Here is a 12420-nt window from a genome sequence, read left to right as displayed (position 1 = left end):
AGGAACCAAAAAGCGCCAAAAAAAATAGAGAAAAAATCGTTGAAAAGGTTAAAATTTTTTTTTTTTTTTTTTTTTTTTTTTTTTTTTATAATCCCCTGGTAGTTTTTCTCGCCATCAGTTCAACAGAGAATGCCTGCTGTGCTGAATTGACATTTTAAATGAGGCAACATCTCAGAACAACCCAAAACCAACACTTTTGAACAAGGCCTTAACTGGTAGGATATTCTAATTGTGACAACCTCACAGGTAGGTGTGAGGGGGTATATGTGCAAACCAAGCCTTTCAGATTTTTATTTGGAGGACGTTCTGCAAACTTTCTGAAATTTTTACAAGAATCCATAGCTTTGTGTTGGTATATCACATTAAAAATTGAATGGTTATTGATAGATTTGTAAAGCATTGGGCCTTGTTTTTTTTTTTTTTTTGTTTTGTTTTTTTTTTTCTGTAATGTCCTAAACTTGATTTGAAATTCTGCTGAACTTGCATCTTTAGGCCAGATTTAGCCTAGCTGTAGCATGCGGCACAATGCTTAGCTTGGCACATGACACCATCTCTTGACTTATTTGCAGAGAAGTTTAATTATGGGAGGGTTTTGCATGTTATTAACTTTTTAAAACAGTGGTATAGCTATTTCTTGGCCTAGTGTTAATGCCTAAGTGTTCCAGACTAAGTCTCCTTTGCATGTGATTTTAATTGTGCGTGATGCTCTGTCACCATCTATCTATTTAGCACAATTGGGTGAGCATGTTTCCTCCACTTCTCCTCTTCCTCCTTGTGAATATTGGTCCCAGCTCTCCCTCTGTAGTGGAACTTTGTCCTTGGCTTGCATTAACCAGCCCATGCGTGACCGCTCTGACGGATCCTTTATTCTTATCTGCATTGATGGTCTTCCATCAGGAACCTTTTCAATCTGCAGGTTGCTATTGAGGCTGTGATTGCGTGTGATTGTGTTGTTGTGGATGACAATCGAGCTTCACTGCATCCCACCGCTGTCACTCTCAGGTTCTGTCACTCTTACGTTGCCTTTTCTTTCTTCCCCTTTTCCTTTTCCACTCTCCGTTTCTCATCAGGTGACCACCAGTAATATTGTTTCCAGTGATTTGTCATCATAATAATACCTATGTAACATATGTTACATGTAGTGAGCTGCGTTTCCCAGAATGCATCGCTTACTTTGAGAGCGTCAGCCAGGACAGATGATAGAAAACAGGCAGTTTTCACCTGCCAAGCTAAAAACCACTAAGAGCTGTGTTTGCATTTGCATTAACTCTACATGCTCATGAGCTGAGTGGTCATCAATCATGGCTTGATATTTTTAGATTTAATTACCGGGCTTGTGCTTCTTGCATTAATAGCTCAGAAAATGCCTGAATACAACTGCACTTTTGAAAAATGTCATTTCAAACCCATTTTTTTATGATCCAGCCACTTTGGAAGATATGTCTAAACTACTGAGACGATCATTATCTCGTTAAGATCCTGGGCCGTTTTTTCCCCCTGTGCAGGTCAGGTACGGCTCAGCCCTCCTGAGAGCCAATTAGGATATTACGTAGCACTCCGAATCTCCAGGCATTTATTTCTATCTGGACGTCTGACTTGCTTATCAGATCTATTTCATTAATCTCTGTATCTGTTTGTGTGTCTCTGGCTGCTGTGGCTGTCCCCTGTGGAAGTCGTGTGTGTTTGTCTCTGTTTCGACATCTCCAAAGTCGTCAGAGATATTTTATGTTCAAGCTGCTTTGTTGGAAGTCGGCCTTTTCTTTGCTTGAACAAGCCCATTACCAGCCGATTTAACTCTTGTTACACATGGAAAAAGCTGAAAATACCTCACATGGGAGAACTGGGAGGAAATGGCTCAGAGCTTCCTAAAAGGATCCATAGAGGAAAATATAAACACAAAAGTTTATGGAGGAGAAAATAAATACCGAGTCTGAAGCCTGTACTGCGCAGTCTGACGAACCCGCAGATGTGGACCAATTTGTAGGGACCTCTGGTAATGACAAAAAACAAAAAATGAAATATTTTATTGCACTGGCATGATATTTCACCTAAAATGAAGAAAATAAAATATATCTATTTTTAATACATTTGGAAGTGTGAAGAAATCATGTTAAGGTACCAAAACATTTTCTGCTATCTTGGTTCTCAAAACTCAGGATTTTCTACTCCGTACAGGGATTGTTTCTGGAAAACAAGAAGGAATGTCACTATACAATTAATTACTGTTAATAGCTTACTGCCTTATATCACTAATAGGGACAAATAGTTTTCCTGAACTAGTATGAAAAATGAAATAATTGAAAACAACACAGATGTTGTAAGTAGAAAAACTGTCAAAACAAGGAAACGGTCTTAGTAAAAATGATTAATTAGTGAACTGATCAGATGGTCACCAAAGCATGAGTAGATCTGACGGTGTATGTAATGTACATTTTTGTGTTCAATCATAATGTTGCTGTGCTATCATTCAGACATGAGGGAGAGTTACAGCTTCGTTATGCATCATGCGTTATGCAACACTGGTTGTTTTAAATGTGCTCATCTCTAAGTAAAGAGCACACATCTTGTCATCTCAGACCATGTTTACAAAATGTGTAACCTAGGAAATAAGCCTATAAAATGGGTTTGATCGTCAGCTTTAGGCTGGGAAAATGGAGTATCTGTCCAAAAAGCTTCATGAAACTCAAAGTGTGATTTTAGAAAATGGCAAAAGTTATTCCAAATTGTTTTTCCAGCTAGAAGTAGGCTAATTCAGTTATCCTTCGTCCAAGGTATCATGCATATTTCAACAAGTATAAAAGTTGTTAAAACTGGAAAGTCACCACACACATCTGCTGAATTAGCTGAAAAAGTTTAATGGTCGAAATAGCACAAAGTGTGCAAAAGCCGTTTAGTGACCAAAGAACTGCAAAAGGATCACAGGCGTGTGTGCGACACCTTGCATTCACAGGAATGCAGAAAGCTCCGAGAAGCATTGCTGGAGAACAGAGGAAGGCCTGCATAACTGTTGTGATAGCTCCTGTCTGTCGTCATTCATCACTTTGTACATTCGCAGCAGCAGCAGACAGTCGCATCCCTGAAGGAGAAAGACACTTCTTTATGTGACCAGACACAGATTTTCCATTCGCTCTTTTCAGTGTGTGTTGCTCTTGTTGGAAATGCATTCGCTCTTTCGGAAAGATTGTTTTACCCAGGTTGAATTCACAGTAAACAAAGCTCAATGTGTGGGTGTAAGGCAGTTGGGGGATCGAAACCTTCACATTTGATTAGATCAATCAGACTTTCCCTCTAGTTCCTGTAGTCTAAATGTTTGAGCATTGCTGTTATTTCTCTTGTAGCTTATTACCATGCTGGAAGGGGTGAGTTAGTCATTCCATTCGTATACGTAAATCTAAGCATTTCTGCACAGCTCCTTCCGGGGGCTTTTTCCTATTCTATAATGAAGGAAGACCCAAAAAAGTTCAGAAGTTCAAAAAGTTCAGAAGCAGGTATATCATAGAACCACTGGCTTTATTTGAGAAACAATCACTGGGCAAACGGGAAGCTGAAGAGCTGAAACAAAAGCACCAGTTAAGGCTAGCTAAAGAAAGCACAAGCAAGACAGCGAGGGGAACAAAGTCTGACTGACGCGAACAAGAATTAAAAAGACATTAACAGAGAACCTAGCAGAAAACATGTACACTTGAATATTAGCAAACATGGCAAAGTATTTCAATATGGCAAAGTCAGTATAAGGGGAACTGAGGCTCTTTCTGTAGAGAAACAAGCTCTGTAAAAATGAATGCAAGGTAAAAGAGAAGAAAAACAACAAACTTGTAATTAAAGATTTGTCAAGCCCTGCAAAAGGTGAACATAACAGCATGCCAAAATACTAAATAATAGGAACATTTCATAAAACTCAACTTTTCAGCAGATGATTTAGCTAAACAAATGCTTCAACGTTCTTGGAACATAGTTTGTGTTTTTGGATTAACATTTCACACATTATGAATTATTTACATGAAAAAAATATATAATTTTGGGTTTAAATTGAATATAAGGGTGCTTAAGTACTGTATTACCTATTATATAATGTGATTTAATATTCAAAAATGATGCAACTAGTCCAACATGAAGTTTTTTAAAAAGTGTTTGGAAGTAAATTAAATTCTAGCTGAAGAAACTCTTTCCTAAAATCAAACGTATGAAACCAAAACTTGCAATAGGCTATGTCATAAATTAACAATAAGTTCATGTATGCGCTGTTCAAACAATAAGCTTCACTTTAACATAAAGTGTAAATCTGTATCTGGTTTAGTTAAAACAAGCCTGTTCTTCCATCAGTGAAGTGGGTAGAGTAGTCAGAAATTTGACTTCTGTAGCAATACCTCCTAATAATATCACTCACTTGGTTAGAGGTGCATGTTATACTATATGTACAGTAATTGTTTTACAAAGATGACATGCAGCATTTCAGCAGCAGGAAAGCCTTGAGGAATTAATTGAGCAATGCAAGCTTCGTGTGCGAGGCTTGTCTACATTCTTCGTACATGTCTGTGTCAAAGTCGTTGATTAATTCATCTTTATTAAACAGCAGCGCAGAGACACGGACTGTGTGGGTGAGGCAGTGAGTAAATAACCTGTTGCGTGTTCACCTGAATCACACATATAGAAATACTCTAATGAGAAAGCGATGCCTGCTGGTAAGAAAAGGGCAGCAGAGAAAATTCACCTTGTTCACTATCGATTGCGTGGGGTAGATCATTTAAACAATTCAATTACAGCAAAAGCCTTTGTAGCGCGGAATTGATCTCCTTTTTTTTTTTTTTCCCCCTCTGTTGTTCACTTAGTTTACATCTGTTCTCCAAAGTGAAGAGTGGGTACCTGTCGTACCGGGGCTGCGTTTGCTAAACTGCGTCTCTCAAAAGAGCCTCGGAACAAACCATCTGTATTCTCGGCCATCAACCAGCTCCACCTAGAAGGCTGTAACTGGATGTTGGCCTGTTTCCAGTCCATGAAGCATTGTGTCTGCCTTCTAGGCATTAAACCCTAAAGAGCTTTGCTGGAAAGCACTTGGAATATTCTATTTGGATGTGCCACTTTGTAATTCATTTTAGCGGAGCCTTGCTGAATTGAATGGAATTTAGAATGACTCGGGGCTCTAAAAACAGAAGAAACAATCTCCCTTGGAAATGTTTGGAAGCACTAAAATGTGTCCTGGATCTAAGGAGGGTAATTGGAAAAAGAAGGGACCACTCAAAGTCCCGGTGAGCTGCAATGTTCTGCATGTTACACACGATTCCTACACATTTTGTCATGTAAAAATTCCACACTCAGTTTTTTGTGTTTGTTTTTTTACTTCTCAGTCCTCCATGTTCATTTTACAATATAAAATACAAAAGTTCACCATGTGTTCAGAAATATTTATACAGCAGACATGCTTTTAAATTTCGTCGAACGGATCAAGTATGTCAAGTCACAAAGCAAGAAAGAAGAGGAGCAGCATAAAGCTGACAGAAAAAGGAATGAAGGACAACACAAGGGAAAGATAAAAGAAGCAAGGAGGGATGCAAGGCAGAAGGAAGTTAGTCAACAAGGAAATGAGGAAGGAAACATTTTTCTAGATTAAATTCTATTCTAAGATTATTATTTTTCCACAGTTATCCTTATTTGGACAAATGGAAATCAAATGCTGGACTTTTCCAGACCACTAAGGTACCGTGGATGCATGCGGTTCCCAAACAGCTAACAGAACGCTGCCCATTCGTCTCCCCAGTCCTTCGGTGTGACACCTCTCTCTCTCCCTTCCTCCCTCCTTCCCATCCCCTCTGTTTGCTCCTTTATTAGAAGGTGTGAAGTAGTCTTTGAATTTGGTTCCTGGGCCTCTTTCTCTGCCGCCAGCAGCAGCAGCAGCTCGATGCCGGGCAGGAAAAGAAATATGGACCAGTGGAACAATATTTCACTGGCACCGGCCTGACATTGATGGATAGAGGATCATTAGACGTTTGCCAGTTTGCTTGGGCGTGGAGTTATTTTCAGCAATAATGTATGGGAAGAGGGAGCAGGGGTTGAAGGAGAGCTTCTGCTATATGATCTCAGAGGCCCGTGCATTCAGCATGGCGGAGCTGTGAACGAGTCTGGAAGCGGAACGTGGGCGGCGGAAAACACAAAAATGAATTACATCAAAGGTTTAGCTTTGCCTTCTCAGCTTAATACTTGAACTTTTTATTTATGACTCTCAGCCTCGTTTTCCGCCATTAATCTCCTGTCGTCTAGTCCAATCATTTTGATAATTTAATTTCAGTTTAGTACTTCCAGGTTCGTCTTTTACTTTTGACAGCACATATATTGTTCAATAGCGCAACAAGATGTCTGGGATATACTAAGATTATGAATACTTTGTCCTAATTCTCTTTGTCAGTTGCACCACTCAGTCTCTTCTCTTGTTTCACACGGTCATGAAAGAAGGTTGATTTTGTGGTTTCGTTTCCTTGGAACCCATTTGATTTTTAAACGAGGTTAACAGGAGACGTTTTATTCTCATATTCCTTCTTCATCATGTCAAAATAAAATGTTTTTTTTCTCATATTTCTTCTTCATCAAGTCAAAGTAAAATATATATATATATATATATATATATATATTTTTTTTTTCCCCCAACATGGCTTCCAGACATTGGCATTTGAAATGTGTCTAATGGTTTTTATTTGAAATTCCTTATTATTGTATTGTCCATATTTTCAGGCCAACTTAGCTTGACTTCCCCATGTTGAAAACCAACTAAGAAAAATAACACATTTATATGTTCCTACTGAATACATATATTCAACCTGAAGGATGAAATAAAGAAAAAAAAAATAAGATTTGTGTTTTGAAATAAATGTGAATTTATTTTTAGGATTTTTCCACCTTGTTACTTGGGACACTAAAACTGTGGTGGACACTGTATGCCATGTTAGAACAAATATGATATTTTAGTATTTTAGTGACCTAAACCAAATCTAATTACTGTTTTGAAAACAGTTTTTTTTTTTTTCACGGTAAACAAATTGCTGTTTTTGTTCTTGTAAGGAGACGTGGCGATCTTACCTAACATTATACTTGAAAATACATGGAACTTGAAATTCCAGTGATAACTGTGAACAATATATTTATTGGAGACATACTTCTACTTTTCCTCATACGCTTCCTATGAATCTCATTTTAAAAAATTGGAAGGACTGTACTATTTTTCTCTCAGTTGATGTATCAAAGGGGGGGAAAAAAAATGGCACACTACTCCTCCCCGGTTGTCTTAAGTCAGTGTGAAGTGATTATCAGCACACGGATAATACACATCATCCCACAATTTCTCACTCCAGGATTTCTCCTCCTCTCCCCTTTGCAGTGATGGTTCTGTTGATTGTGACAATGCGGCGCAGAAGGAAGCAGCCCTTGATCCTGGAGGAGGAGAGGGACATCAGGGAGAACATCGTCCGCTACGACGACGAAGGAGGGGGAGAGGAAGACACGGAGGCCTTCGACATGGTCACCCTGCGCAACCTCAACATCATCAGAGACCCCGCCGCACGGCGAGACGTCACGCCGGACACGCCCACCTTTTACCAGTACACCTCTGCTTCCCGCCCGTCCTACAAGTCGCTGCCCGACAACGTGGTGTTTCGAGAGTTCATCTGGGAGCGGCTGAAGGACGCCGACGTGGACCCCACGGCTCCCCCGTACGACTCCCTGCAGACGTACGCCTTCGAGGGCAGCGGGTCTGTAGCCGAGTCGCTGAGCTCGCTCGAGTCACTAAGTACAGACTCGGACCAGAACTACGACTACCTCAGCAACTGGGGGCCGCGCTTTAAAAAGCTGGCCGACCTGTACGGCAACAGTGACAGCGTGTTCTCGTAGCCCCCAAATGTCTCTCTTAGCAGTCCTGGAACTTTGAAACGTGCGAGTAATATATTGTCAGAGCAAGTGGTTTTGTCCGCCTTGGTGCAGCCGAGGAAAAGATTCAAAGACAACATAAGTGATTGAAGGAGAAACACTTTGACTTCAAAGGTTTTTTTGGTTTGTTTACCTCCTAGTATGAGCTTTCAAAAGCGTGCCATGGTGAGTTTTGACACTGACTTCAAAAGTGGCTTGACTGAGGAGGAAGCCTTGTGTGCAAAAGACATTAAAGGTTTCACATTTTGGGCCCGAGTCCAACCGCTGACTGCAAAATGCATTACATGTGGAAGCTTTTTTTTTTTCCAGCGAGAAACCTGTCCTTTCATTCCAGTGATGGGCACAGTCCCAACACTCCGGCTTTGATGCATTCCTTTGCTATCTCTGTGCTAAAAAACAAAAAGTTTCTCATGAAAGGCTGTCCCCCTGGCAGCTAATCAGTAGTCTCTGGACTGCTCAGATGAAATATGAGAACAATTTATGTTTCTTATTACCGTTTTTTTGCAGAAGACGGTTGAAAATGGGCTGTATTTTATAAACCTTTACACCCAGAGCAACATTATTCATGAACTCAGTCATAATTCTTAAAGTTACTAGCCAGACTTTTCTGTAAAATCTGATCAAACTCACTTTAGATATTGCCACCTGCAATATAATTTTTTTTTTATCAGGTCTTCTCTTTGTTTTGGTATTTTGTCGTAAATTCATCCATCCGTTGTCTACATGCGTTATCCCGGCAGGGTTGGGGGGGCTGGTGCCATTTTATGGCAAATCCCAGTTGTAAATCCTAGAAACACACAGTCTGTAAACATGGCCACACTTCTGCTGATGTCACAGGGGGCAGAGATGAATTAGTTGTAGGGTTTCATGTCTGCTCTCTAGTTTTTGTAAAGCTTTGACCAACCGATTGCAACCAATTCCCATTTCCTTTTAGGAATTTCTGTAAGCAGCTAACAAAATATAACAGATATATAATATATCACAAAGTAGATATTTTTGTACCTGGAAAAATTGGGTAAAATAGGCAAAGGAGGGAATGACCTGTACCTGCTGTTGTAGTTAGCACAACAAGTAAGGACATCTTAGTTTGGCTCACTATATATTTGCTTTTATATGAAATATATATTTAGAAAACTGCTTGTTTCTCCTTAAATTGTGGCACATTTGTGAGGAAAATAGATTTGTAGGTTAAGCAGCAGAGTTGAGTATTTGGGCAACACCATGAGACACCTGCCAAATTCTGTCTCCTAATCCCCAAAACGTTATTGACTATTGACTCCTGTTTGGTGTGGTTTATTGGATTTAATGATCCAAGTTTAAAGAAACAAGACACGTCGACAATATAGCAATGTGTTTCTTTAGCGCAACAGAGGCTCAGTAATGTAAAGGTGATCCATAGAAGACCACATTATTCTTCTGATTACCTCCTTGGACACACACTTTTGTTGGATGGCATTGTATTTTTCAACCAGCATTGAATCCATCGGCCAATTTGGTTCTGTTGGTCACTCTGGCATGTACGACACACCTAAAGTGATCCCGCAAGTGTTCAACGGGGTTGTGGCAAAGACTGTAGGCAGAGTTTGGCCCCTTAAGTCGGCCGTATATGAAAGTACTGCATAAATTCTGAGTGATATTCCAACAAACACCGAAGTTGTTGAAGATGACCAGAATTTCGCCCTCGAGGAATTGCAGATCAGTTCATGCAAAGTTCTTGAACAAACAAACTGCTTATTGTTTCACTTTAAGTTGGAACGGAAAGAAGAAAATGTTTCCTGCCGGTAGCTGGACAGCTGCTGCATCACCCACCACTACCACCATCTACGGTTGCCAGGCACATCCACTTTTGATGAGCCAAATCCTACCTGTTAGCTCTACTACACTTGCTCCTGCCAAACATCCTTTGCCGCCATCGTCTTTCCAGTTGCTCTGCAGCCAGATGGAGTGAAGGTGTATGGGGGAATTTGTCCATTCAGTATTTTATTGGTATGTACCAGCAAACAAGCATTCCCTGCCACTCCCACTACACTGCAGCCAAACACGTATGACATAGAATTTAAAAGTGATGAACATGGATGGGAGCCAGTCAGACGGAAAACATCTGGAACATACAGTGTCTTGTAAAAAAAAAAAAAAAAAGTACTCAAAATCTTTGAACTCCCTTGAATTTTGTTAAAATTACAAAGAGTGTTTTTGAATACTGGTTTTAGTTTATATGGGCGGTAGGGGACGGGAGCTTGGTGGAGGTAAATACAGGACAATCATAGAGGAAAATTGTTGGAATCGGCAACAGACTTGAGATTTAGGTTGACCTTCCGGCTGAGTGGTAGCCCTCAACAGATAACCAGAACTACAGCTGAACAGCTTAGATCAAAGCGTGTCTTTGAGTCAAAATGACCCAGTCAACGTTCAAACCAAGATGCACTATGTTCCTTCTGACTGAGCTTCAGTTATTTAGCAAAGAAAAAAAAGTGTGAGATGTGCAAAGCTGGCAGATACATTTCCAAAAGGACTTCTACGCTGTAATTGTAGCTAAAGGTGGTTCTCCAAAGTACTGAATACAAATTATCATCATACTTTTCAGCATATTATTTTGTATAAAAATTTCAATGCCAACTACTCTTTTTTTAACAGTTATTTTCTACGTTGTGATAGTCTCCACTGAAGAGAATCCATTAAAGTCTGGGGTTGTACATTGACAAGTTGTTAAGAAGTTCAAGCAGAATGGTTACTTCTGCAAGACGCTGTACATATAATTAAACCAGTTTATTTTCAAAGGCCAATCAACCAATGTCCTCCTCATCTGTACCATCCACAGCAGTGCTGCTCAAGGCTGAACGGGTCACAGCTTGAACTGTTCTTCTGTCTGATGTCATTGTATTGTATTGTTGAGTTTAGTCCCACTGACAACATCCAAATTCAGTCTATATGCTTCATTCCTGCTGGCTCATGTGATGTCATCAGCTCAAATACAGACACACTAGGACTATTAAGAGGGTTTTTGTTTAATGTCTGCTTATTAGAAACTTTGTATTCCACAGTAATATTCCATACTTCATGACTGCGCCTTCAGTGTTGTACAGTTTTTTCTGAAGAAAAATACACCCCTGGCTAGTATCTTTAACACTACGTGACACACAGACTCATACCTATAATACAGTATAACCAAGTACAGTAGTCGATGTGCTAAGGAAGTTGTGTGAATCATAAAAAGAACGACATCCATCAGTTTTATATATCAGCAGGGTGACAGAGAAACACAAGCTCTTCTTCTCCTGAAAGTACATTTTGCAGATGTCGCGATGTAGTGTGTGTCTCGGTCTGTTTCTACTTCTGCCTTTCTATTACCAACAGTATCATTTCTCAGCTATGAAGTCGGGGTTTAGTTCTGCTTTTCTACCAGGTGGGAGCGTCAGATCAGTGAGCCTTGATGATGGATTTGTCCGTGCTGTGCTAGAGATTCACAACACCTAGACTTTAGGGGGGCAGGGGGGCGGAAATCAAGTCTTTGTTTTTAAAGTGGCTGACCTCACAGAGGTCTGGTTTGTAAGTAAATTAATTTAGCTTCTGTAGTTTGCAAAGTCCAGCATATATTGTAATTTTAAAATTGAATTTTAAACAATGTACGGTTTGAATATCGATGGTGAACGGACACACTGTATGATAATCATATTGTGGCGATTTTCTTTTCTTTCTTTTTTTTTTTCCTTTTCCCAGCTTTAACGAGTTATGTCACAACTGGGTGTGCACATGTGCAACCGCTATGTATTATTTATTTCAAAGAGGCAGAACTGTGCAAATGATGTTTTTATCTTTTTGCTGAAAATAAAATTGATATTCAGTTCCTTAAAAGGCTTAAGGGATTTATTTCAGGTTATCTGAACATAAAGGTCATCTCTGGCTAGAAACTACAGACACCATACAGTGGCAGTAATAACCAACGACTCTGAACCTGTTGCCATCATTAGGGACCTCATAAAAAACCAGAAAAGGACTCAGGAGGGGAAGAAGCTTTCTCTGTGCGGCTGCTGCAGCTGACAAAGCTTTAATGCTCCACGGAGGCTGTTGTGATGCCTCTGAGGCTCGCCGACGCTCATTTGGGGAGCTTAGTGCAAATGTTTCATGCCCATTTTGACGCAGCCAAATAAAATCCACGTGTTTTGTTGTTAAACGCTGCATCTCAAGCGACCAAAGAAAAAAAAAAAGTTAATTGACTCCCCTCATTTAGGAATGTAGAGTCAATAAACAAATTAAACGAATCATGAACAATATACTGGATTTAATTAAACGCTGCCCTAGTTTCCACACACAAAGTGGTACAAGTCTACTCTCCCTGTTTTTTCAGTCAGCTGATCAGGAATGGGCTACAACAGGTGTGAGAGGGGGAAGTGCTGAGCTACCCAGAAAAGCTTATCCTGGCACTTTATCTGACCTCTCTTATTTATGCTCAAGTCAAAGTCTTGAAAAGTCTCTTATAGCGTCTACAAGTTTGGTAGATCTGTCGCTTTT

The 12420-nt window shown here is 39.9% G+C and overlaps 1 protein-coding gene across 1 annotated transcript in view; it reads left to right on the top strand.

Moving 5' to 3' along the window:
- The window catches only part of LOC106947342 (cadherin-7), a 149316-nt gene extending 138200 nt beyond the window's left edge, over positions 1-11116 (top strand). Inside the window, exon 12 of the mRNA XM_015032265.1 lies at positions 7367-11116. Within this exon, the coding sequence (XP_014887751.1) occupies positions 7367-7875 (509 nt within the window). The 3' untranslated portion in view covers positions 7876-11116. The remainder of the gene's footprint in view (positions 1-7366) is intronic.
- Positions 11117-12420: the final 1304 nt, after the last annotated feature.

The sequence above is a fragment of the Poecilia latipinna genome, unplaced genomic scaffold, assembly GCF_001443285.1.
Source record: "Poecilia latipinna isolate Pla-1442-1.1 unplaced genomic scaffold, P_latipinna-1.0 Scaffold236, whole genome shotgun sequence".
Lineage (NCBI taxonomy): Eukaryota > Metazoa > Chordata > Actinopteri > Cyprinodontiformes > Poeciliidae > Poecilia > Poecilia latipinna.
The sequence above is the reverse complement of the archived record's forward strand: the minus strand, read 5'-3'. Positions and strand labels throughout refer to the sequence as shown.